At 39.7% G+C, this 24,548-nt stretch overlaps 1 protein-coding gene across 1 annotated transcript in view; it reads left to right on the top strand.

Moving 5' to 3' along the window:
• Nucleotides 1-24,548, top strand: part of LOC132137730 (neurogenic locus notch homolog protein 1-like) — a 50,731-nt gene that overhangs the window by 1,660 nt on the left and 24,523 nt on the right. The window contains exons 2-4 of the mRNA XM_059547618.1: nt 229-301; nt 21,633-21,895; nt 22,005-22,343. Of these exons, the coding sequence (XP_059403601.1) occupies nt 229-301; nt 21,633-21,895; nt 22,005-22,343 (675 nt within the window). The remainder of the gene's footprint in view (nt 1-228; nt 302-21,632; nt 21,896-22,004; nt 22,344-24,548) is intronic.

The raw sequence follows: 24,548 nt of genomic DNA, 5'->3' as shown, positions 1-24,548 counted from the left end.
TTCTGCTCAGTATCTTAATAACTTTCGCATAGTTTGGAACCAAATTGAAAAATTAGGAATGTGTAATACATATTATTATTACTTTAGCTAATATTTTAAAAAAATCTCAGTTGTTGCCTTTTCAAACTAGGTATCATACCACCTTTGGCAATATGTATTAGTTTGGAGATGAGATCAAATCACGCAACACTCAGTAGAAATGTATTACCCTGTTTCATATGTTTCTAGGCCTGGAATGTTCAGAAAAATGCCAAAATGGTGGTACATGTGAACCTACTACAGATGGGAGAGGAGAATGCAGGTAAGTAATTAGAACTCAGTCATATAAATTGCTGTTTCTGAACCATGTCAATACCCTGGAGGAATTTAACACAATGTTTCTGAATTGCACACATCAATGATATGAGATTTCTTTGTGATCGGGTTCCAAAAGTTGCACATTTTCAGCAATGCAGTATGAATCTGTTGCATACCAGAATACATTTGATCAATTTGAATCCTAACCTTGCAAATAAAAGCTAAGGGTGCTTCTCTCCTTAAAGAACATGGCCTCAGCTAATGAACGACATACACAGCCTCTGAGGAAGAGGGTCAAAGGCATCACCCCCCTCCGGGTGGTCGTAAGTACGAGCCACTTCTCCAGCCCAAGTCTTGGAGACAACCGTTGTCCTAAATCGTATTTGCTTTTATGAAACGACAGCTGGGGTTTGCCAAAAGCTCTGCGACCATTGTTCTCCAGTCTAGATTAATTCTGTGTGACTAATCTGTTTGAGGCTTCCCAGAATGCCTGAGGCCCCCCCTGCATGCCCTGCCCCTGTGCGGGAGTTTTGTCCAATTTTGAATGCCCATTCACTCTCTGTGATTTACATTAGAAGGACAGATGGCACTAGAGTGTAATTGGACTGGATGTTTTCATAATTGGTAGCTTTGCACCAGATGAAAATCAAGAGCAAACAGGTTGCCTCAACGCACATAGCATCACATAACTTTCAATTCTCTACTGTACCCAAACAGGATGGTTGACTGCTTCTTTACTCTAATTGTGCTGGTTGATTTTCTAATAGGGTTAACTCTCATTGGCCTTCTGTGTTTTTATACTTCAGGAATGATGTGAATGCGGGATTGGGTTGCAAGCATTTGGCCAGGGTTACGTTGTCTTTCTCTGGCTATCAATGAGTTTATCAGGGTGGCTATGGAGGAGCACACGGGCAGGGCTCTGTGTTTGGCCTCCCTCAGTGGACTGCGAGCACATGGAGCTGTGCTTGCGGTGGGCCACATCTTAATTCTGTCTGGCAGCCTCCCTGCCACAAAGCCACCATTGTGCCCTATAATACTCAGACTCCTCTAATTAAACATGGAGATACAAACGAAGTTCGCTCTCTCGCTCAGAATGGCACATTACTATGTCTTGTAACATTTATCTATTGTTCAAATGCAACTGGTGGACAAACAAATGCAAACTGGTGGTGCTACAACATATCTAACAGATTTTGGCAAAAAGTGAGTTTGTAGGTCAGTTTTGGTCACGCTGTCCCTCCAATCAAAAGCATCCTTTGTGAATGCGCTCAAATGCTTTGTGACATACTTTGTGCTTTTATTCAACACACTGTAAATAATGAAAATGTGCAATTGTTCCCTTGAAGAGATATTTCTCCCAACAAATTCAGTTCTGTAATTATTTATTCCCCCTCATGTTGCTCCAAACCTGTATGACTTTTTCTTCTGTGGAGCACAAAAGAAGATATTTTGTTTCAAAGTGTTTTTTTTTTCCGTAAATGAAAGTCAATGAGGTTTGCGCCCCTTTTGACTTCATTAGAGTTTAAATATTCTTCAAAATATGTTCTTAAACATGACTGAATGTAGATTCAGTTGATTCTGTAATATTGAGGAACATTTTTAAATAATATAAAAAGTACCCATTAATTATTTGTAATAATAAATAATAGTATTAGTAATGTTTATGTATTACTTAATATTTACCTACATAAAACTAGTTAATTGTTCCATAAGAGACACATTTTGGGTTACCTGAGCAAATATGCTAACTGTGCATGGGCTCCTAAAACACACTTGTTTTGATTATGAAAATTATTACAAGTTTTAGTTCATGTAGTTTTATCCAGACAAAAGTTAAAGCAAGAAAATAAGTAAAAACAAACACATTATAAGTTTATTTAATTTTATTACTTAACCTTAAAAATACTTATTTTGGTGTAATTTAGTCAGGTTGAGTCAGTCATATTTCTTTTTTTTTTTTTTACTTGATTAAAATAAGTTAAAAAATATGAAGTACATTAGATTAATTGACAATTTTCTTTTTTATTACAGTGCAGTAATTCAGTGTGCCACAATAAGAGTAATCTCTATAGAAACATATGAAGTGTAACTGCAGGTAGATCATTTTATATCAAGTTCTGTTCGGCTATTCTTATATTGTTTTGGGAAGATGGATTAATTCTACTTGACATTACATGCCAGGAATACCATACACTCATATCTGGCACTCTGACAGGCTCGTAAAGGAGAGAGTGAGTCATTATCTTTGACGCTTTGGCAAGGCCAGAAGTCCAACTGACAGTAATACAAATCAGCTTCCAATCAGAATTCCTTGTGTGTATGAGGGACAGCAGATTTGAAACAAAAAGGATTAGTGTTTAACAAAGAGATGATGTGAATTTTGAGACCCTCCGCCTATGTCTTTGATGGGCTGCCGTTGATGTAATGTGCAAAAAAGAGCTCAGTGTCTTCCGATTGGGTCCTGATAGACTCATAAAGATTTGAACCTGATGTAGGTGGGATACACCTTGTTTTAATTAATCACTAACATCATTAAATATCATTAAATATCAATGTAATAATTCAATTCACACTTGAAGCCATTGTTGGGTGTAATGCGTTATTAAATTATTACTTCAATTAAATGTCTATCCACTGAAAAAGTAAAGTAAGGGATTACTGCTCATTTTTAGGTAATTTAATTACAGTTATAAAGTACTTCCGTTACATACAGTTAATAATTTCAACAGTTCTAAAATCAATATTGAATTTGAAATCTAAATTTACCGCCTAAAGATAAAATTGAATGCAGCGTCTTTAACCCTCAGCATGCCATCGCGTTCAGTTTCAGTTTTTCCTGATTCACAGAGAAACCTTAAAGATACAGATAAGACTAAAATCAGTCGAATCTAAAAAGGGCCTACTTTTATTTGTGTACACTGACAATAACAACAAAACATTGTGCTTTTACAAAATAAACAAAACAAATAGATTGCCATTTCTGCTGTCTAGGTCTCACTGAGCAACTTACTACATTTCACAAACTCAGCAAGTATTTGACACAGAGACATGAGAAATATGTCTATAGGAAGCTTGTGTCTACTTTTAAATGAACAAATTCAAATCGAAAACAAATATTCTCTGATTATGTAATCCGTATGAAACTAAAACGAGGTACAGTCAGAGCTCATTATGTGCAGTCACCTGCATGCAAACACCCTCATCAACAAAAAATAGATTAAAAAATAAAAAATAAATCAAGATATGTCTAATTTTCATCATTTTTGAAAGAAGTCCTGCTATGAGGAATTTACTCCAGAGCGCGATCTGACACAACTTTATTCAGCACAGAAAGGTCATTTATTCTTACCTACAGTATGTGTTATTTTTACATAATCCTGTACAGATTTTACTAGTTGAGCTTTTCCTGAACATCCTGCCAAACTGAAATGTTTTTTCTTAAGCTTTTTTGTTGTTCAGATATATTGTTATTCAGAGTATTTCTATTTGTTAACCAAAGAAGGTTACATTTTTTATAAAATGTTTAAGTATTATAGTTGTTTTAAAGCTAAGAGGATAAAATATTCTATGTTTGACTCAAATTGAAAGAATAAGGTTTATAGGCATTTTAAGATGTAGCCTAATTAGCTATTTGAATAATTAAGTTACTTTTCAGACAGTAATTAGTAAAGTAATTTAAATACAATATTGATGATGTAATTAATAATAGTAATTAATTACTTTTTGAAAGTAGACTTTTTTTGTGCAAAAAACAAACAAAATTAATGAATGAATCTGTTTTTGAACAAATCACGTGAGCCAGTGATTCAACGGTCCATTCACTTTATTCATTTCAATTAGCAGTATTGACCAAAATACCTCCATTTCAGGCCCCAGAAGGAAAAAAAAGAAAGCTTAAACATAATAGTTTGTTTAAAAAGTCAAATTTTTCATTAAATAAAAACCTTTTTAGACAAATTTTGTAATCATTGTGTAAAATTAGCTACGGGACAAACCCTTCTCTCTAGAGATGAGTTCTTTACTGCATTTAGATACAGGAAATGGACACCAGGGCCAAAAGAAAAGTTTAAGTCTTTTATTATATTATTACAGAGGACTAATGTCTTCATGAAGTTGCTGAGTGTCCTATTCTTGGCAGCTTTATGGCACAGCGTAATGTCTCGACTGACCAAAGTGGCTTGTGTTAGCGAGTTAAAATGTGATTCTGTCTCATTTATAACAGGAATTCAGCAAACTTTGATTGCACATTCTGTTATTGCAAGATTGTGTTCCGTATGTACAGCTGGCCAAGGTCAAAAAAAAAAGAAACAAAAAAGAAATGCAGCAAAACACACCACGCGCGTGTTGTTTTTGTTTGATGCTTTTGACCTGAACCATCTGCCTGTGGAACACAGCATTACAAGGGATCTGTATCAAGGCAAATAATTCACAGTGTACAATGGCTGCTACTTACAGCATAATACGCGCTAATGCCTGTGGTTTTTCTATTCATCCCTGGCACTGGCAGTGGTAGATGTTTGAAAGTTTCCTCTCACATTGTCACACTGTCAGAGGGGTTGACAAGGATATTTTAATAAATAAATCCTCTTCCTGTTAAATGTCTGGCATCATTCTGCTCAAAATTACTACTTAGTGGCGTGAAGGACATCTGAAAACAGTAACTCAGTCCCTAGCCTCATAAAACCACCAGGAGCAACACTCATTAGAAAAAAAGTATTGGGTCAGTTAATGGCTGCTCCCTGTCCCTCAGTGGAACTGTCGTTCCCATAGGGTCCTTCAGTACTAAGGACAAATAAACACAGGCATAATGAACACTAACAGATGTGGGCCTGGAGGATCACGTCTCCTCCAGTGATTACAGAGAGAGTGCGAAGAGCCCGGGGCCGATGTTTCATAAAGAACAGACAAGACCCAAAGAGTCCTCAGAGTTAAACTCCTGAGTACAGGAAATTATGGTTTAAAAGAGAGTAGATTTTGTGTTATTGTTGTACTGCCCAAGGGAACAAAACAGGCTGGTGGTGCAACGACCTTCCTAACAAAACCTAAGAACTATCTTACATGCTGTCATCACACAAACAACTAATGCTGTCTAATTGCCTGTCGGAATGTCCTGGGTTTCTTACAAGCTAAGCTCTATTAAATAGAGTCATGATGTCAGTCAAAATTAGTAAGGTACTTGCAATGAAAGTAAACAGGGCATTGAATATTTAGACTTGTTGAATGTTGAATCATGCAAACTGCCGCCGATGTGAGCCCGACGAGAGCCGACGAGTGGAACACACCAAACAAACTAATAAAGAAGTAATATGGATTAAATTGATATATTATACATTTATGGTGCTTTTGTGTCCTTTTAAAATGAAAGAAAATGACTTTATATAAAGACCAGCACAGCAGTTTTCCCATCCCAATTATCAGCTTAAATAATAAATATTTCTGCTAGAATTCATTTGCAGTTGCCTTACTGTAACTGTGATATTTGCTTTTTGTAAGAAAGACTGAAAAATAAATGAAGAATGAAGTCAACATTATGCACAAACACTGTTGATAAAGCTTAACTTCTATTAAAATATCCTTTAATGTCACTTATACTATGATGGCCAGACAACACAGTGCTGTTTTGGACATTTGTTTAAAGTGCCCCTGTTATGCCATTTCCAATATTGCCTTTCATGCAGTGTGTAACGTATTGTTTCCGACGCACTGTACACAGTAGACCAATCACAACATACTAGGCCATCTGACCAATTAGAGCAGAGCAGGCTCACGGAAAGGAGGGTTTTAGAGAGACTGAATCTTTGAAATGCTTTGAACGAATCGTTTGAGAATCGTTGGAAAATGAAGTGATATTAAATGCATATTTTTTCACGTTGCATGCATGTAATCCAATTGTAGGAGACTCCCAAAACAATATTAGGAACCGTAAAACTGGCATAATAGGGACGCTTTAATGTCTTTACAGTCAATATTTTACAGTATTCTGTATTCAGTCTCATTTTTCCTGTAGTTCAACCATGAAAGGGCTCACGACTTTTTGTTGTGAGACACAACCCCCTTCACTTTGTGACCTTTCAATGGCAGATGGCAGATTGGTGCGCAGTGGGTGGAAACCCCCTGTGTTTCATCTGGCTGAGGGTCAGGTGTGAACAAAACATCTGCACTGGCCTGGATGAGCATTGCCGCACTAGTAAAACCTTGTTGTCATGGGCTACTGGTGGCCACAGAATGAATCCCGTCACTTTCCAGAGGACAAAGGTATTTCTGAGAGGACAGTGAAGGTAGAATAACAGTACAGGGTCATTCTCTGGTCACAGAATCAAACACAAACCAGGTCTGTTTACAGAACTTGTGATTTATTTTTATGGGTCTTGTATGAGGATGGAGATTTGTTTACTGTGATTTTTTTAGTAAGTTTAGAAAGATGTATTTGGTGTACAGATGTACTGTCTAGTATTTGGGTAATACTGCAGTTTTTAAAATGCATAAATTATAAATCTAGCATTCATTAAGTAAGAATAAATGCACTGATTGTGTTTTATAGGCAAAGCAAAACAAGAAGTTTTTGAGATTATACATTTAAACACGACACTGAAAAAATTGGTATAGACAGAATTTTCACTCTGAGATTGCAAATAAATTTCCCATTTAAAGGTGCACTTCAATTTTGGAAAAACTCTTTTGACCATAGTGTCAGACCAAGTACCAAAACAAACTTGCAGCCAATCATCAGTAAGGGGCGTGTCTAGTATTGATAGGGTGAAGAGAGTGCTCAGTGAGTGCACAGGACGGATATTAGCAGATATATAGCGAGAGATGGCAGTAGGGCTGGACAATAATTCAATATCAATATGTAGCACGATTTTATTTTTTTCAATAATGGTGATATGATTTTTAAACACATTTCCGATATTTCGGCAAACATTACCAGTGTTTCCCATATTGATTTATTTTGGCGTTTGACTTTGTTAAATAAACATGAGCACTGCACGTTTGAATGTATCTCTGAAGGGAATGGACTGTCTTCAGAAAAGTTTCGATAGCATTTCAATTGAGCTGATTAGGGGTGTGCACGGATAGTCGAACATTCGAATATTCATTCTGCTCTAATTATTCGATAAATAAAAATGATATTCGAATTTCACCAAAAAAAAAGTTCACAATAAAATCTAATTTGGTCACTTTATGTGATTCTCCACGGCAGATTTGAAGATGTATGCAAGAAAAAAATAATTAATGAATGAATAAGGGGCCGTTCACATATCGCGCCTAAAAACGCGTGGAAAACGCTAGGCGCGCCGCTTTCACCTTCTAACCAAAGCGCTCAGGCAGAAGCGCTCCTGAGGCATCTGTCGTTGCTAAGCAACAATGACGCGCTCTCTCCATGAAGACGCGGAAATTTCAGCAAAGGATAAATGGATTTGCAGCACAAAAAATCGCTTTCAGTAGCTCTGCTACTAAATTTATTTCAAAATGGCAATCTATTTACAGCTATGACCGTGTTCCTTCATCTTGGCTGAGCTTTCAACGTTGTTACGGGGAAGGATGAAGCTGAATGTTTAGTTCTTGTCACATGACCTGCGGCATTCTGAAAATTTGAGATGTTTTTAACTCGATGCGGTGCGGGCGCGCCTGGAAAAAATGGGCGCGTCGAACTGCGTCGCTTCCATTATGAGTGCGCATACCGCGCGCCTACATTGGAAATAACGAACTTAAGCACGCAAAAGACGCGATATGTGAACGGCCCCTAAGAACTGCGGTCTTTTACAGTACTTCAAATATGCTGTGGAGAATAATAGAAAGTGACCGAATTCAAGAACATTGTTGCGGCATCTCTCAAGCAACAAATAAACACTGCTAACTTGGAGAATGCAGTGAAAACTCCTCTTCTCGCGTCTGCCCTAGACCCTCTGCAAAAACATCTCAGGTTTCTCGATGAAAACATGAGAGAAGAAAGAAAAAAAACTTTTTGGAACATTATCAGAACATTTACCTTGATGCGAGTGGTGCGGATGCAGCCGCCGCCACCAACGATGAAGAGGATGCAATGCCCACTCGTCGGAAAAGGTTGAGCCAGTTCTTCAGCGATGATTACAGAGAGTCCAGCCGAGACGAGTGGGAACAGTTCTTGCTGGAGCCATGTATTCCACCAGATGAGGATCCCATTCAGTGGTGAAACGAAAACACGAAGCGCTTCACAAAACGTATTCGCTTAGCACACCGTTATTTGTGAGTCCCGCCAACGTCCGTGCTGTCAGAGCGCGTTTTCTCCGCGGCCTTATTGTTAACAGACTAAGGAGCCGACTTTCCCCCGATCATGTTTACATGCCCGTATTTCTTAACAAGAACATGTAAAACAATAAAAAAAAAGCAAAAAAGATTTGCTGACAGTTTAAAAGTTTCAAAGTTAAGTGTAGACTACGTTCTACAATAGCCTAATTGCTGCAGGCTGCTTTACGTTTTTTCTTTGTTCACTTTTTTTTTTTGCTTTTAATCTGTACTTTTGTTTGTTTGCACGCATTGTTAAAGGTTTTGAGCTACAAAACACGATGTGTAATGTTCAAGCTTATTGGGTGTAAGCTTGTTCAAAATGACGGAAACAATAAACGTTGCTGAAAAATAACGTCTGTCTCATTAAACTAAATTTAAATAAACGAATATTCGAATATTCGTTTTTTGTGAGCTCAAATATTCGAATGTGATATTTGCGGAAAACGCCCATCCCTAGAGCTGATGAAGAAGCGTTCATATGTGGAACTGCTTTGATTACAGCCGCTACTGGAGAAAATGCTAGTTCTGCCGCTCTTTTCAATAAGACCATCTCCAGCAACATGTTTTTCTAGTTGCTATTTTTTTTTCTGTAGCAACTCAGAGAACTTTTCATACTCTTTATCTTGGCTAAAGCACATTTCTTTCAATCTATAAGAAGAATCAGCCTACACTACCAGTCAAAAGGTTTTGAACAGTAAGATTTGTAAGGTTTTTTAATCATTATAATATGCTGATTTGCGGATAATTAATATTCAAAACAGTCTAGTAATTTTTTTTCAGGATTCTTTGATCCAAAGATCCGCATTTATCTGAAATAAATTTTGTTTTTGTTTTTGTAACATTATACACTTTTCCATTCAAAAGCTTGGAGTCGGTATGATTTATTTTCAGTATGATTTTTTCTTTAAAGAAATTATAGAAATTAACACTGTAAACTTTCTTTTCATCAAAGAAACCCGAAAAATTCTACCTAGCTGTTTTCAACATAATAATAATTATAAATGATTTATGCAAATCATAATATAAGAATGATTTCTGAAGGGTCATGTGACTGGAGAAATCACAGGAATAAATTGCATTTTAAAATATTTTCAAATAGAAAAGTTATTTTAAATAGTAAAAATATTTTAAAATGTTACTGTTTTTGCCATACTTTGCATCAAATAAATGCAGGCTTGGTGAGCAGAAGAGACTTCTTTAAAATCATAAAAAAATCTTACTGTTCAAAAACTTTTGACTGGTTGTGTATGTTAGCCTACAGACGAATTAGGCGAATGAGACTATTATTTAAAAGTGATTTTACATTCCTTGTTTGTATGAAGGCTAAATACAAATAAAAGGTGAACATTAATCTATTTGTGTTTTTTTTTTTTTTTTTTTTTTATATATATGAGGGGTCATAGACTTTTCAAATCTATTTTTCATAAGTTTGTATGCACAGGCATCTGTTGTGGGCATTCCCGGCAGTTTTTACAATACTTTTTTTAAGTGTTCAAATTGATATCGGAATTATATCGTATCGACAGAAATTAACAAATATATTGTGATATAAATTTTAGCCATATCATCCAGCCCTAGATGGCAGATTTAAAAAAGAGGACATTTTCAGAGGATCAAAACATTAAAAAGAAGGGTTACGATCAGGCAAGAGGTAGGACCATGTAAATATCAGAGCAGCTTTTCAGCGGTGGAGAGAACTCAAGAAGTGCAAGGGAATCTGAAGCCGGGTTTGCTTTGTTTCTTCTTGATAGGTGAGTTATGTTGGTTTTGCTTTTTCACACAACTTTTCTGTGTTGGCTTCTGCTTGAATATGCTGCGGTCGGCAGGCATAGCAGATTCTTCCATCGTCGCTGCCAGGGATGTGAATGTATGTGTGGGGTGGAGTTATCAAAATAGTGGCGAGGTCCTGTTGGGGTATGAGCATGTTTGTTTTGGTGCTTTCAAATATCAATATTATTTGGCAAAAATCGCTTAGTGCACCTTTTATGAAAAAAAGAAACAGCAAGTTACACATTGACATTTTGTTATAAAATAATCAAAAATATGATAATAACTATTGAAAATTATTTTGATGTGTCCCTCAATTTGTTAAAACAATGGTGAAAAGCATTCAGTGGATAAACTTATGCGTCTATGGAGAATATTCCTTTAAAAGTTTCTAAATCTACTCAATAAGGGGCAAAAAACAGACCAAGTCTCAATGCTTTTGTCCTCTTTAATGTATTTATATCTTAGAAGGCCACTTTTTTGTGGACTTATGCCACTTTAAGTAGCTTGATTGCTGATGTGACAAGCATTTGCCAAGTTAAAGAGCAAACTGGCAGGGTTTCCTACTGAGGTCCTCAGTGTACTCACCATAATTCCCCAATGTGTGCTTTCCTAGCAGGAGCCAAGGCTGACATATGCCGCGTTTCCACCGAAATTACCCGGAACATTTGTACCAGGAACTTTTTTTCCCAGGAACTTTTTCCCCCCGAGACCTGTTGCTTTCTGCGTTTCCACCGCGGTGTAAAGTACTGGGTAGATTAGGCAAATAGACTGGTGACGTAGGTCTGCACGCGTTTCTCAATACAAAGTACGCTGATTTAAAAAAAAAAAAAAAAAAAAAAAAAAAAGCACGCTGATTTTGGACGTGCATCCTTGGGAGTTCAGACTTTGTGCATTCGACTTGGGAGTGTGATGTCCGCGACGGACGCGAATCCTGTAATTTTCCTCTCTGTATATTTACAATAAAACGAAATAGGATATCAAATACCACTGCCTCCTTTGGTTTTCATTTAAGCATAATAACAGCTGCAGAAATGTACTTAGTTCAGGGATATGTGTATATGCAGCCATTACAATGAAACGAAATATTATATAAATTTGCCTTTTTTATTTTCATTTTAACATATAGATAAATTGAATACAGAACAAAGAAAACCTGTTAGATTTACCCCGCAGCTGAATTATATTTTATGTTTAACCACTAAAGAGACATCAGAGCCAGCGGCACATATCAGAAGGTCTAGCCGAGGAGAGGCTGCTTCTTGGCGGATACATGAGGACAGAGCTCCCGCTGATCGAGTGGAGCTCACCGTCTCCGAGATCGGCGAAACACATTTTTAAATAGGCGCTGTCTTTATAAATAAACCACAGATTTGAGTTTTAAACAACTACATTCTCGCCTGAAATACTTTTAAAATTACATTTCATGACACAATAACAGTAATATTTCGAAAATGTTTATCTGAATAAATGGTGGTTGAACTCAACCAATGCTGCGTGAACTCAACCAATCAGCATGTTTAGCGGCCAAGTCCCGCCCCCGAAAGTTCCGGAACTTTGAAAAAGTACCACCTCGCCAGCAGGGACTTTCTGAGGGGCTTTTTTTTTACCCGGAACTTTATTTAGTTCCTGGTTCCTGTGGTGGAAACACACCAAGTACCAGGCCAAAGTCCCTAGTTCCTGGGTAAAGTTCCTGTGGTGGAAACGCGGCAATAGTGCCCTATGTATTTACCCTCTCCAGAAGTGGGATTGTTCGCCAGGACAGGCAGGTCTAGTAGACTTTCTAAAGGTGGTGTGATTTTCCACAGGGTGCCGTTAAGTGCGGCTGCCAGGCCTCTCCATTGAGGAGTGCTGTCATGGGATGGGGACACAGAATGGGGTGAATTCTTTATGCAAACGGTTACATTCCAGTAAGTCCACAGGCTCCTCCCCAAAGGCAATGCAACAATCTCTTAAACCAGGTTCATGTTCTTTCTCTCAGAAAGCTTGTGAGTCAAAGGTCCATCCATCATGGAATCCTACCAGACTAGTTTTGGGAAATTAAATTGAAGAACAACTAAAGAATTTTGGCTTTTAGTGAGCTATTCTTGTCAGACTGCTGTGTATTATTGAAAGTGTTTGGAAAGTTTTTTTATTTTCATTCCGCATAATATACAGTATGGGCTAGATAGATGTTTAATTTGGTAACACTAGATTAGGGAACACATAATCACTATAACTCCTAATTTGCTGATTATTAATAGTAAGAAAGGTAGTTGTAGTAGTAGTTATGTTTAGGTATTGAGTAGGGGTAAGGGATATAGAATATGGACATGCATTAATATCTGCTTTGTAAGTACTAATAAACAGCCAGTATGCTAGTAATATGCATGTTAATAAGCAACCAATTATTAGTGAATAGTGTTCCCTTATCTAAAGTGTAACCTTTAGTTCTGACAAAAGGTGCATGTAGTTATTAATTACTGTATTAAAAGCAAGCATCTCTACTCCAAACACAGTAACCAATAACTCTAAATATTAAATCCACCAATGAAAATAGTGTAGTTGGTTGAGAAGTGATGATTTTTGTCAACCATACAAAAAAAAAAAAAAAAACACTGCAAAAACAACCTAGCAACTGCCTAGACCCTGACAACCACCAGCAACACCCCAGTAAAACAAACAAGTGACTTTATGAAAAATTTATATTTATTTTTGTTTACTAAAGATTTCGTTCAACAGTGATTTACTAGATCAACTTTAACTTTGCTGTTGAGAAAAGGCTCATGTAATTAAAATGTAAAAATAACCTGATACTGATAAATTAAATATATTTAATACTATCTGATAACAAATATATTGTACCAATATATTGTGCATAAAAGTACATACTGATCGTGTTTTGAGTAATTTACTGGATGTAAAATAAGTGGTAATTTAATTTCAGCAATGTTATTAAGCTCTCATTTGCCTTCACAAAAATACTGTATGAAACATTTTAAATAGTATATATTATATAGACTAGGGATGTTAATTTTAACCGGTTAACCGTTAACCGACCGCTAAGAATTTTGAGCGATTAATACAGTCAGTTAAATTGTTTAAAAAGTCATTTATTTATTTATTTTCAGTAATTCCTCAAATTATTTAAAGAGGTTTGCTGCATTCTTAAAATAGGCTACGGTAAAAAAAGTTTTTTAGAGAAAAAAAAACATACGTCGCGCAGCCTATTAATAAGTCACATTTGATTATTTTCTTTCAGAAATAAGACCTAATGCCGACTTGAAATGTTTACAAACATTATAATAAACATTGTAAACATAGCTATGCTATTTTTGTTCCCCTCACTCCACAACAAATCCTTTCAATTAACAGTAGCCTATTTAAAAAGAACAAGAATAAAAAATAGCCTGAAAGAAGTTATAGCAACATAAACAACATGCCAAACAAATTAATTTAGGCTAAAACAAAACTGAAATCAACGCTGAAATCAATCTCTCATTCGACACAAAATTAAATATTTCTGTATTCGCGATGTATTTGAATGCCAAATTATTATTTATTATAGACTACTTCACTCACGTTCCAATATCCACGTAAAACAAATGTTTTGCATAACATCACGGCGGTACGGTGATAACACTTAACAGCAAAGATTTATTACATATTTAAACTGAGCAGTGTGTGTGTTTTTTTTACATATGTTTGATTGACTGTATTTAATTATGATAATGAACAGGCTGCATTGTCAAAGTAGCAAAGCTTAACTTTGTGCGTGCATGCAGTGCAAGTGCATTCACTTGATTTTTTTCCTTCTAACAGTGGAAGCAACTTCTCCTTTTAGTCATAAAGTAAATTGGAGTTGTATACAAATAGATATCGATACAGGCCAATAACTTTTAACTTTTAAAAACAGTAAAGGGAGTTGTTTTCAAAATGACCTCATCATCCATCATATACCAGGAACTGCTGAAGATGGGAGGAGAAGGCGGGAGGCAGTGAAAGGCATACGTGGAGGAGTGTGACTGCAACTCTAGTGAAGCCAAGTAGGAAGGAAGTGAAGATGAGGCTGGAAGATTAAAAAGGGAGGCCATGATGAGAACAAGAGGGATAGAGAGGTGACCGAGGGATAGGATGGAAGGGAGGAGAAAGAAGAGGAGGTTTAACAGCTGAATGCACACTCAGAGGGGTTAGAGGCACCCAGACTGCGGTCAGCTCTGCTCTGAATGGTGGCAGGAACAATGGGCCTTCTCATGGAGCCTGTCTGCACTGCTCTGTGGTGGGCAAACCATTCAACTGCCTGCTGCCTCGGCCCTCTTATTCTCTTTGGGAAAGTGTGAGAGGAGTTTATGAGTAGGGAGTTTGGTGCGCTGTGACCAGCAGCTGCCGCTCCCTCATTAGCATGCGCACCTGCTCCCTGAAGCTTTTCTGGGAGGACGACACAGGCCCTCGTTGCATTATTCCAGCTCATAACTGCACACAGCAATGTGTTGTCTGGGTTAAATCAGCCTAATCTTTCTGTATCGGATCTCAATTTGCAAGATACAAGAGCTTGATAAACTACTTTGAAAACCCATAAATTCTTCTCTAGTCCAAAAAACATTTATTAAAACCAAGCTGTAAAAGACAAAAGAAAAACAACAATATCATGAGAGAACTATTAGGATATGTCATAAATTTATTCTGCCAAATATATATATATATATATATATATATATATATATATATATATGAAATTATAAAAAAGATAGAATGCCCCTGATCTTTGTACTCTTACTTTCATACGTTTTTTTCTTTCTAAAATATTTTATTGAGAATTTAAGTAAATATTTCAGTAATTTTTTTGTTAATTAAAAACTTTTTAATTTGCATTTCCCCTGTTATCTGATGTCATTTAATGGTCACACATGCAGGTCAACAAATAAAATATTTCTGTTTCTATCCATCCATCCATCTTCTTCCGCTTATCCGGGGCCGGGTCGTGGGGGCAGCAGTCTAAGCAGAGAACCCCAGACTTCCCTCTCCCTAGACACTTCCTCCAGCTCTTCTGGGGGGACACCGAGGCGTTCCCAGGCCAGCCGGGAGACATAGTCTCTCCAGCGTGTCCTAGGTCTTCCCCGGGGTCTCCTCCCAGTGGGACGCGCCCGGAACACCTTCCCGGGAAGGCGTCCAGGAGGCATCCGGAACAGATGCCCGAGCCACCTCAGCTGACCCCTCTCGATGTGGAGGAGCAGCGGCTCTACTCTGAGCTCCTCCCGGGTGACTGAGTTTCTCACCCTATCTCTAAGGGATCGCCCAGCCACCCTGCGGAGAAAGCTCATTTCGGCCGCCTGTATCCGTGATCTTGTCCTTTCGGTCATGACCCAAAGCTCATGACCATAGGTGAGAGTAGGAACGTAGATTGACCGGTAAATCGAGAGCTTCGCCTTGCGGCTCAGCTCTTTCTTCACCACGACAGACCGGTACATCGACCGCAATACTGCAGAAGCTGCACCGATCCGTCTGTCAATCTCCTGTTCCATCCTTCCCTCACTCGTGAACAAGACCCCAAGATACTTAAACTCCTCCACTTGAGGCAGGAACTCTCCACCAACCTGAAGTGGGCAAGCCACCCTTTTCCGACTGAGGACCATGGCCTCGGATTTGGAGGTGCTGATTCTCATCCCAGCCGCTTCACACTCGGCTGCAAACTGTCCCAGTGCATGCTGAAGGTCCTGGCTTGATGAGGCCAACACGACAACATCATCCGCAAAGAGCAGAGACGAAATCGTGTTGTCACCAAACCTGACCCCCTCCGGCCCCTGGCTGCGCCTAGAAATTCTGTCCATAAAAATCATGAACAGACCCGGCGACAAAGGGCAGCCCTGCCGGAGTCCAACACGCACCGGGAACAAGTCTGACTTACTGCTGGCAATATGAACCAAGCTCCTGCTCCGGTCGTACAGGGACCGGATAGCCCTTAGCAAAGGGCCCTGGACCCCATACTCCCGGAGCACCCTCCACAGGCCGCCGCGAGGGACACAGTCGAATGCCTTCTCCAAATCCACAAAGCACATGTGGACTGGTTGGGCAAACTCCCATGAACCCTCCAGCACCCTGTATAGGGTATAGAGCTGGTCCAGTGTTCCACGGCCTGGACGAAAACCACACTGTTCCTCCTGAATCCGAGGTTCTACTATCGGCCGGATTCTCCTCTCCAGTACCCTGGCATAGACTTTCCCAGGGAGGCTGAGAAGTGTGATCCCCCTGTAGTTGGAACACACCCTCCGGTCCCCCTTCTTAAAAAGAGGGACCACCACCCCGGTCTGCCATCCCAGAGGCACCGTCCCTGACTGCCACGCGATGCTGCAGAGGCGTGTCAGCCAAGACAGCCCCACAACATCCAGAGACTTGAGGTACTCAGGGCTAGGGCTGCACGATATTGGGAAAAAATGACATTGCAATATTTTATTTTTCTGCGATATATATTGCGATATTTTTTCTTACAAACAAAAATGGGGTGAGCACACTTACATTCTTACATTCACACTTACATTCATAAGAAAAAAAAATCCATATACAGTTCTATAAACATTGATGGTACTTCTAATGTACTCTCTGTCTGTCTCTCTCTCGCGCGCGTGCTCTCTCTCTGTCTCTCTCGCGCGCGCTCTCTCTCTCTCTGTGTCTCTCGCGCGCGCTCTCTCTCCCTGTCTCTCGCGCGCGCGCTCTCTCTCTCTCTCTGTCTCTCTCGCGCCTGCTCTCTCTCTCTCTGTCTGTCTCTCTCGCGCGCTCTCTCTCTCTCTCTGTCTCTCTCGCGCGCTCTCTCTGTCTCTCTCGTGCGCTCTCTCTGTCTCTCTCGCCGCGCTCTCTCTGTCTCTCTCGCGCTCCCTCTCTCTCTGCCCTGTTAAACTTGCATGTGGTTTTCAGTCCTGTCAATTATAAACTTTCACTCTATGATGGTTAAGCTGTGCAATTAATCCGCGAATCACACTGTCAAGGGCAGGGGAGTAGCTGGCCCGTACAGTTATTGAATAACGTATCAACTACGACAGCCTACATCGCACATCCTGCGATGTGACTATCATGGATTCGTACATCGCGATATCGATGCTTAAACGACACATCGTGCAGCCCTACTCAGGGCGGATCTCATCCACCCCCGGTGCCTTGCCACCGAGGAGTTTCTTGACTACCTCGGTGACTTCAGCTTGGGTGATGGACGAGTCCACATCTGAACCCTCAGCCTCTGCTTCCTCAATGGAAGACGTGACAGCGGGATTGAGGAGATCCTCGAAGTATTCCTTCCACCGTCCAACGACATCCCCAGTTGAGGTCAACAGCTCCCCACCTCTACTGTAAACAGCATTGGTAGGGCACTGCTTCCCTCTCCTGAGGCGCCGGACGGTTTGCCAGAATCTCTTCGAGGCCGACCGATAGTCCTTCTCCATGGCCTCACCGAACTCCTCCCAGGCCCGAGTTTTTTCCTCCACAACCACCCGGGCGGTAGTCCACTTGGCCTGCCGGTACCTGTCAGCTGCCTCAGGAGTCCCACAAGCCAACCAGGCCCGATAGGACTCCTTCTTCAGCTTGACGGCATCCTTTACTTCCGGTGTCCACCACCCGGGTTCGGGGATTGCCGCCTCGACAGGCAACGGAAACCTTACGGCCACAGCTCCGAGCGGCCGCTTCGACAATGGAGGTGGAGAACATGGTCCACTCGGACTCAATATCTCCAGCCTCCTTCGGGATCCGGTCGAAGCTCTGCCGGAGGTGGGAGTTGAAGATCTCTCTGACAGGAGACTCGGCCAAACGTTCCCAGCAGACCCTCACAGTACGTTTGGGTCTGCCGAGTCTGTCCAGCTTCCTCCCCCGCCATCGGATCCAACTCACCACCAGGTGGTGATTGGTTGACAGCTCCGCCCCTCTCTTCACCCGAGTGTCCAAGACATACGGCCGGAGGTCGGATGAAACGACCACAAAGTCGATCATCGACCTACGGCCTAGGGTGTCCTGGTGCCACGTGTACTGATGGACACCCTTATGCTTGAACATGGTGTTCGTTATGGACAAGCTGTAACTAGCACAGAAGTCCAATAACTGAACACCGCTCGGGTTCAGATCAGGGGGGCCGTTCCTCCCAATCACGCCCCTCCAGGTGTCACTTTCGTTGCCCACGTGGGCGTTGAAGTCCCCCAGTAAAACGACGGAGTCCCCAGTCGGAGCACTTTCCAGCACCCCTCCCAGAGACTCCAAGAAGGCTGGGTACTCTGCACTGCCGTTCGGCCCGTAGGCACAAACGACAGTGAGAGACCTATCCCCGACCCAAAGGCGCAGGGAAGCGACCCTCTCGTTCACTGGGGTAAACTCCAACACATGGCAGCTGAGCTGGGGGGCTATAAGCAAACCCACACCAGCCCGCCGCCTCTCACCATGGGCAACTCCAGAGTGGTGAAGAGTCCATCCTCTCTCGAGGAGTGTGGTTCCAGAGCCCAAGCTGTGCGTAGAGGTGAGCCCGACTATCGCTAGTCGGAACCTCTCAACCTCACGCACAATCTCGGGCTCCTTCCCCGCCAGTGAGGTGACGTTCCACGTCCCTAGAGCTAGTTTCCGTGTCCAGGGATCGGGCTGTCGAGGCCCCCGCCTTCGACTGCCGCCCGATTGTCTAAGCACCGGCCCCTTACGGTCCCTCCTGTGGGTGGTGATTTCTGTTTCTAATATTCAAGTATTGTTTTGATTTATATATATATATATATATATATATATATATATATATATATATATATATATATATATATATATATATATATATATATATAATTATATGTTTTATTGTTTTGTTTTTACATTTTTATGATTAATTAATTTGCTTTTCATCAGCTCCCAAACCCCCTGCTGTTCCTTCACAAACCCCAGTCTGGGAAACTGTTTAATGCACTTAATTTTTTTTTTATAAAAAAGATAAAATGTATTTTCTATCTCTTTCTATTTTTATATGAATATAGTTCACAATATTCCAACTCCAAACTATGTGGTAAACAAATTAGGGAAAAAAATAATGTGAAAGTAATCAAAATCAAAAAGACGAAATAATTAACTTAAAATGTGTACTCTAATAGATAAGGTTTCTAATTACAATTTTCATTATTTTGTGTAATCAGTAATGGACTACAATTTGTAAGTAAATTACCCAGCGCAGATTATAGTTAACAGCAATATAGCCTGCTTAAATTCAACTGCAAGCTTCAGATCTGACTCCATCCTCTCATGTCTGTTTTTTTGGCACAAACATTTTATAAATGGACCCCAGTGAAGAAAATGAAACAATAAAAATGTATGCTATGACCCTTTAAGTATGAATGGCTTCTCCACAGGCTAGAAACATTTTCTCTTCTATCGAACTCTTTCAAAACTTCAAGATTTGTGACGCTTACATAACTTTAGTTTGTTGTTTTGCTGGTGCTGCGTAAGATGTTTGTGTTGTTTGTGTAATAATCACAAAAACCTAAACGAACCTCCAGAAATGTGCCGGAGTGGCCATAAGACAATGGGAGGAAAGGTAGCATTGTGGACAGCAGTGCAGTTCCCATCGTGCACTTAATGGTTTTGTCGTGCTTGGTTCTCAGTCCCCTGTGTTTTCTTTTCTTGGTTGAAATTATTGGCCATCCTAATCCTGGGAGAGACACAGTAAAAACATCCAACCCACCGAGGGGGGCCCTGTTTGGATCAGAGAACAGTGCACTGGGAATTTGTTGAGATATTTCGGCTGCCCCCTTAGGCCAAAAACATGGCATTGGTATTCCAGAGGCTCTGGATGGCTTTGGCTTTTTGCAAAAGGTTATTTCAGCATAGTCATGTCGAGGGAGGGCCCCTTTTGTATCGCCGAGTAAAATCGGCAAAAGATTACTTTCAAGCCAACCCAGGAAAAACCTGTTATGAAGTCTGTACAGCACTTTAACAAAGTTTTTGCGTTGCCGTCCCTATTCCCAAGGTCCTGTTTGATGCTGCGGAGACTCTTTACTGTAGAAGAATAGCAGGCATTGAGGTGGAGGAAGACAGCTTTGAAGTCCTGATAATGTTAGGCCTGGGTTCAAAGAGCCTTGTATAGACACTGCCTTGTCTTTGGAGTGAATTCATTCAGATTCATTCAGAAAGGCTGAGGTGCTCAAATTTTCCCCTAAGAGCCGTTGATGGATGGCTGACTTTCAGAAATCCCTTTGAAACATAATTATACCTATGAACCACAATTTAGCCTAAATCTGTTTTAAAAAACCTTAAACATTCAGAAAACATTTTTTTTCTAATTGCAATAAAATATATATTTCTTACACTTTTTGCTTTGCAGTGTGTATGTCTGTGTTTCTCAGGCTTACATTATATGTTAGGATGCATGATATTAAAATACTGGTCAATGCGGATAAGATTATATTTTCACGTTATGGTTGATAACCAATAATTGGCCAATATTAAAATTACATACATAGTTTATCTGAATAACAATAATAAAAAAAGCTAAAAAAAATCAAAAAACTAACATCAATTATTAATGTTATAAGTCAATTTGTAAGCATCACAATATTAATTCATTTGAAACTTTTTATAAAATTATCATTAGGAGTTAGGTGACAACACCTATAAATCATTTTTTTTCATTTCTATAATCTACATGTAAAATTATGTGCAGAAACAATGAGCCAGCAAAGTTTGCTTGTTTGTGTAATATTTAAGATAACTGATGGGTTACCTATATTACATATTTGTAATTATATAATGATTCTGTAGTTTTGCTATTGTAAAACTAAAGCAACTGAGGCTAGTCATACAGAATCTGTTTTTGCATTCACTTTGATGGTTTTCCATAGTTTTTCTATGTAAACATGCACTATATGGAGTATGGACATCTGACTGTTTAATTTGTCACAGCTAAGTTAACAGTGTTCAAGTTGAAATATTTTTTTTTTTCAAACGTGTCTGTGGACCTTGTGTTTCCATTCCACCACCCTCCATCTCAAGTTATCGAACGCATTCAGTGTCAGATGCTGTTTTGTGTAATATTTGTGTAACTATTAAAAATTTGTTTGTAGGCTAATTTAAAAAAGAAAAGACTGACATGTTCTTCATTCGTATGAGCAACAAGTTCAACACAGTAACACTACTAGTTAAAAACGTAATTATAATGCAATCGTTTCAGTAGAGTCCAGTTACCTCGATTTATACTGACATTTCATCCAGTGCTAGGCTAATTCCATTGAAAGTGGCTCATTGACTATGAAGTCTAAATCATATACTGAGTGCATTATATACAGTACTTATTCCCCCTGTGCTTGCTTTCCACTCTTCAGGTGTCCTGAGTCATTTGCCGGCACAGCGTGCCAGTTCCCCAACCTCTGCCTCCAGTCCCCGTGCAGAAATGGCGGCGTGTGCCATTTGATTACTTCTGTTAACAAGGTGGACTTTGTGTGCAACTGCAGCCTGGGCTACACGGACCAACTGTGTCTCACTCCCACCAATAATGTGTGCCTTAGCTCCCCGTGCCGAAACGGAGGCAGGTGTGAACTCACCAGCATCCACACTTACAAGTGTAAATGCCCACCAGGCTGGTCAGGTAAGACCACAATCCAGTTAGAAACAATGTATATGAGAAGAAAGAACTAACATCTTAAATCCAGACAGTGGTGTGCATATTCTGACCTTAAAATGCTCTTCATCACTAGGTAAGACCTGCCATCAAGCTGATCCTTGTGCCTCAAATCCTTGTGCCAATGGGGGTAAGTGTAGTCCCTTTGATTCTGACTACATCTGCCACTGCACACCCTTCTTCTCAGGCCAAACCTGCAAACAAGACGTCAACAAGTGTGCCCAGAGTCCCTCTCCTTGCAAGAACGGTGGCGTGTGTGAGAACGAGGGGGGCACGTATCGCTGCAGCTGCCCTGCAGAGTACACTGGGAGACATTGCGAGACCCTCTATCAGCCCTGTAACCCTTCACCATGCTACCACGGAGGCACTTGTGTCCAGAAGGGAGAGACGAGCTACGAATGCTCCTGCTTGCCAGGTAGGCATCCTTAGCCTGTTAACCTGCACTTTGGTGTCCTGAAGTTTTCGGTCATTTGTACTCCACAAATGTTTTATTACTTAATTTAATGTACTGAGCACATTACAATACAGCAAACAACAACATAAAGAATTATTCTGCCCCAGTCTATTTTTGTCTGGAACAGGCCAAAGAACCTCTTCGACATCACAGGCTATCCTGGCCTTGGACAGGCAGCGGGGGTAAAATCCTCTCGCATGCCTGATGTCCTTGTGTCATTGTTCACACACCAGATTTGCTTAGTCATGTTGTTAATATAACACTCTGTTAGTATTACCTGATGTAAACTATGACAACAGTTTGGATGACAGTTACTGTATTGAAATGCAGAAGTCTGCACTTCTTATGTATGCCATATATCCATTTCAAAAGTACAAATGTACACATTACTGTATGTGGGATATTGATTGAAAAAGACTGGATATGATTCACAGTTACACTTTTACTAGTGTTCAAAAGCTCAAAACTTTTTATGTGCACAAGTGACTAAATATAGTGGAGGTTGAAAAAGTAGCTTATGAGAAATTAATTTCTGAATCGAGAAATGCACCAAAGCCACTGAGAAAAACTGTAAGCTAACCTTGCCCCTTTATCCATCGAAAGTTCTGGTTGGTGTGTGATTGGGTCATTGTGTGCTAACTGAGCTCAAACTGTGCAGACTTGAGTGAACAATATTGAAAGCTTTTGTTTCTAAATGACCACATGGTGTAAGCACTGAGAAATGTGGGGAGTTTGCTGTAACAGTTCACCAAATCTGAGTCATGTGTTAAAGCAGGGGAATAGTGTATATAGCAGAATATAGCAGAATGGGTGTGCTTTTTCAAAATGGGTGTGCTTTTTCAAAAATGGCGTTATGGTTTTGAATTTTTAGTTCAAAAGCCTGGTTATAGTCTTTTAGCCATTGAGAAAAACTTTAAGTAACTAGTAAAATTTTCTTTCTGGTTTACAAAATACTAATAGCCTACTGAATGGAATTAAGTCTGTCTTGTATAAAAAAAAATTTCTTTGTTTTGATGCTTATTAGGGCAATAAATATATATATATATATATATATATATATATATATATATATATATATATATATATATATATTACAATTGCTCAGTCTTTTGATGATATTGATTTTTCTCAAAGCTTCACAGCTGTTTTTTTGTTTGTTTTTGATTTGTGATAGTTGTTTATGAGTCCCTTGTTTGGCCTGAACAGTTAAACTGCCCGTTGTTCATCAGAAAAGTCCCACAAATTCTTTGGCTTTCCAGCATCTTTTGCATATATGATTTTGAGATTCACCGACTGAAAGTGACAGTTTGAACTGATTCATGGAAATGAATAAAACCTACCAGATCTAATACAATTTGGATCGAGACAAAAAGCATGAAATCCAGCTAATGAAAAACACTCAAATCAACACAATATTCGCAATGTTGCCATACTTTAGCCAGCTTAATCAGCATGAATATGTGGATATTTGATATATTGCCTAGGTTTGAAGCTTAAGTGATTATGTTCTTTGCTGACTTGTTCTAACATATACCCTTTCCTGGTTTAAGAGCTGTTTACCATAGTAACAATTCAAAGACTTGTCTTAAATACCCCTCATGATTATGGGGTACACGGCTTGAATCTTGAATCTTTTTAATCATGATGAGGGCTTTAACTGACATCAGTTACATAACATATGAGTTCATTAAATGACAGATCAATGGCAGTGTCTTAACTTTGATCATTTGGAGGAAATCCACTCAGCTTATTTTGACTCACAAGTGTCCTGTTGACGACATCTGTTCCAGCGGTAAGACAAATGATATCGGCCTTCTATCCGGGTCAACACTGAAGGTAGAGATTTCCGATGAGCTCAGTGAGTTTGCAATAACAATGCAGTATCAGTGTTTCCCACAACTTTGGAACATGGGATAGGCTACCTCTCTCAGCAAGCCTCATTTAAACCCGGCCTAGTCATAGTATCTGCACTCCCTCTGCAGCTCTGTCTGCATGTGTGTGTGTGAACAGGCCAGCAGGAAAATATCTGCACTTATCATAAGGAAATGTCTGAACGACAACATCCTTATGCTGGTGTCCCTGGGTTAGAGTCAGTGTAGGGAGAGTAAAAATGCCTGTGTGTACTACTTTGGACCCATTACTAAGTGGATCTCATATCATGTCAGA

This window comes from Carassius carassius, chromosome 4 (assembly GCF_963082965.1).
Source record: "Carassius carassius chromosome 4, fCarCar2.1, whole genome shotgun sequence".
NCBI lineage: Eukaryota > Metazoa > Chordata > Actinopteri > Cypriniformes > Cyprinidae > Carassius > Carassius carassius.
The sequence above is the reverse complement of the archived record's forward strand: the minus strand, read 5'-3'. Positions and strand labels throughout refer to the sequence as shown.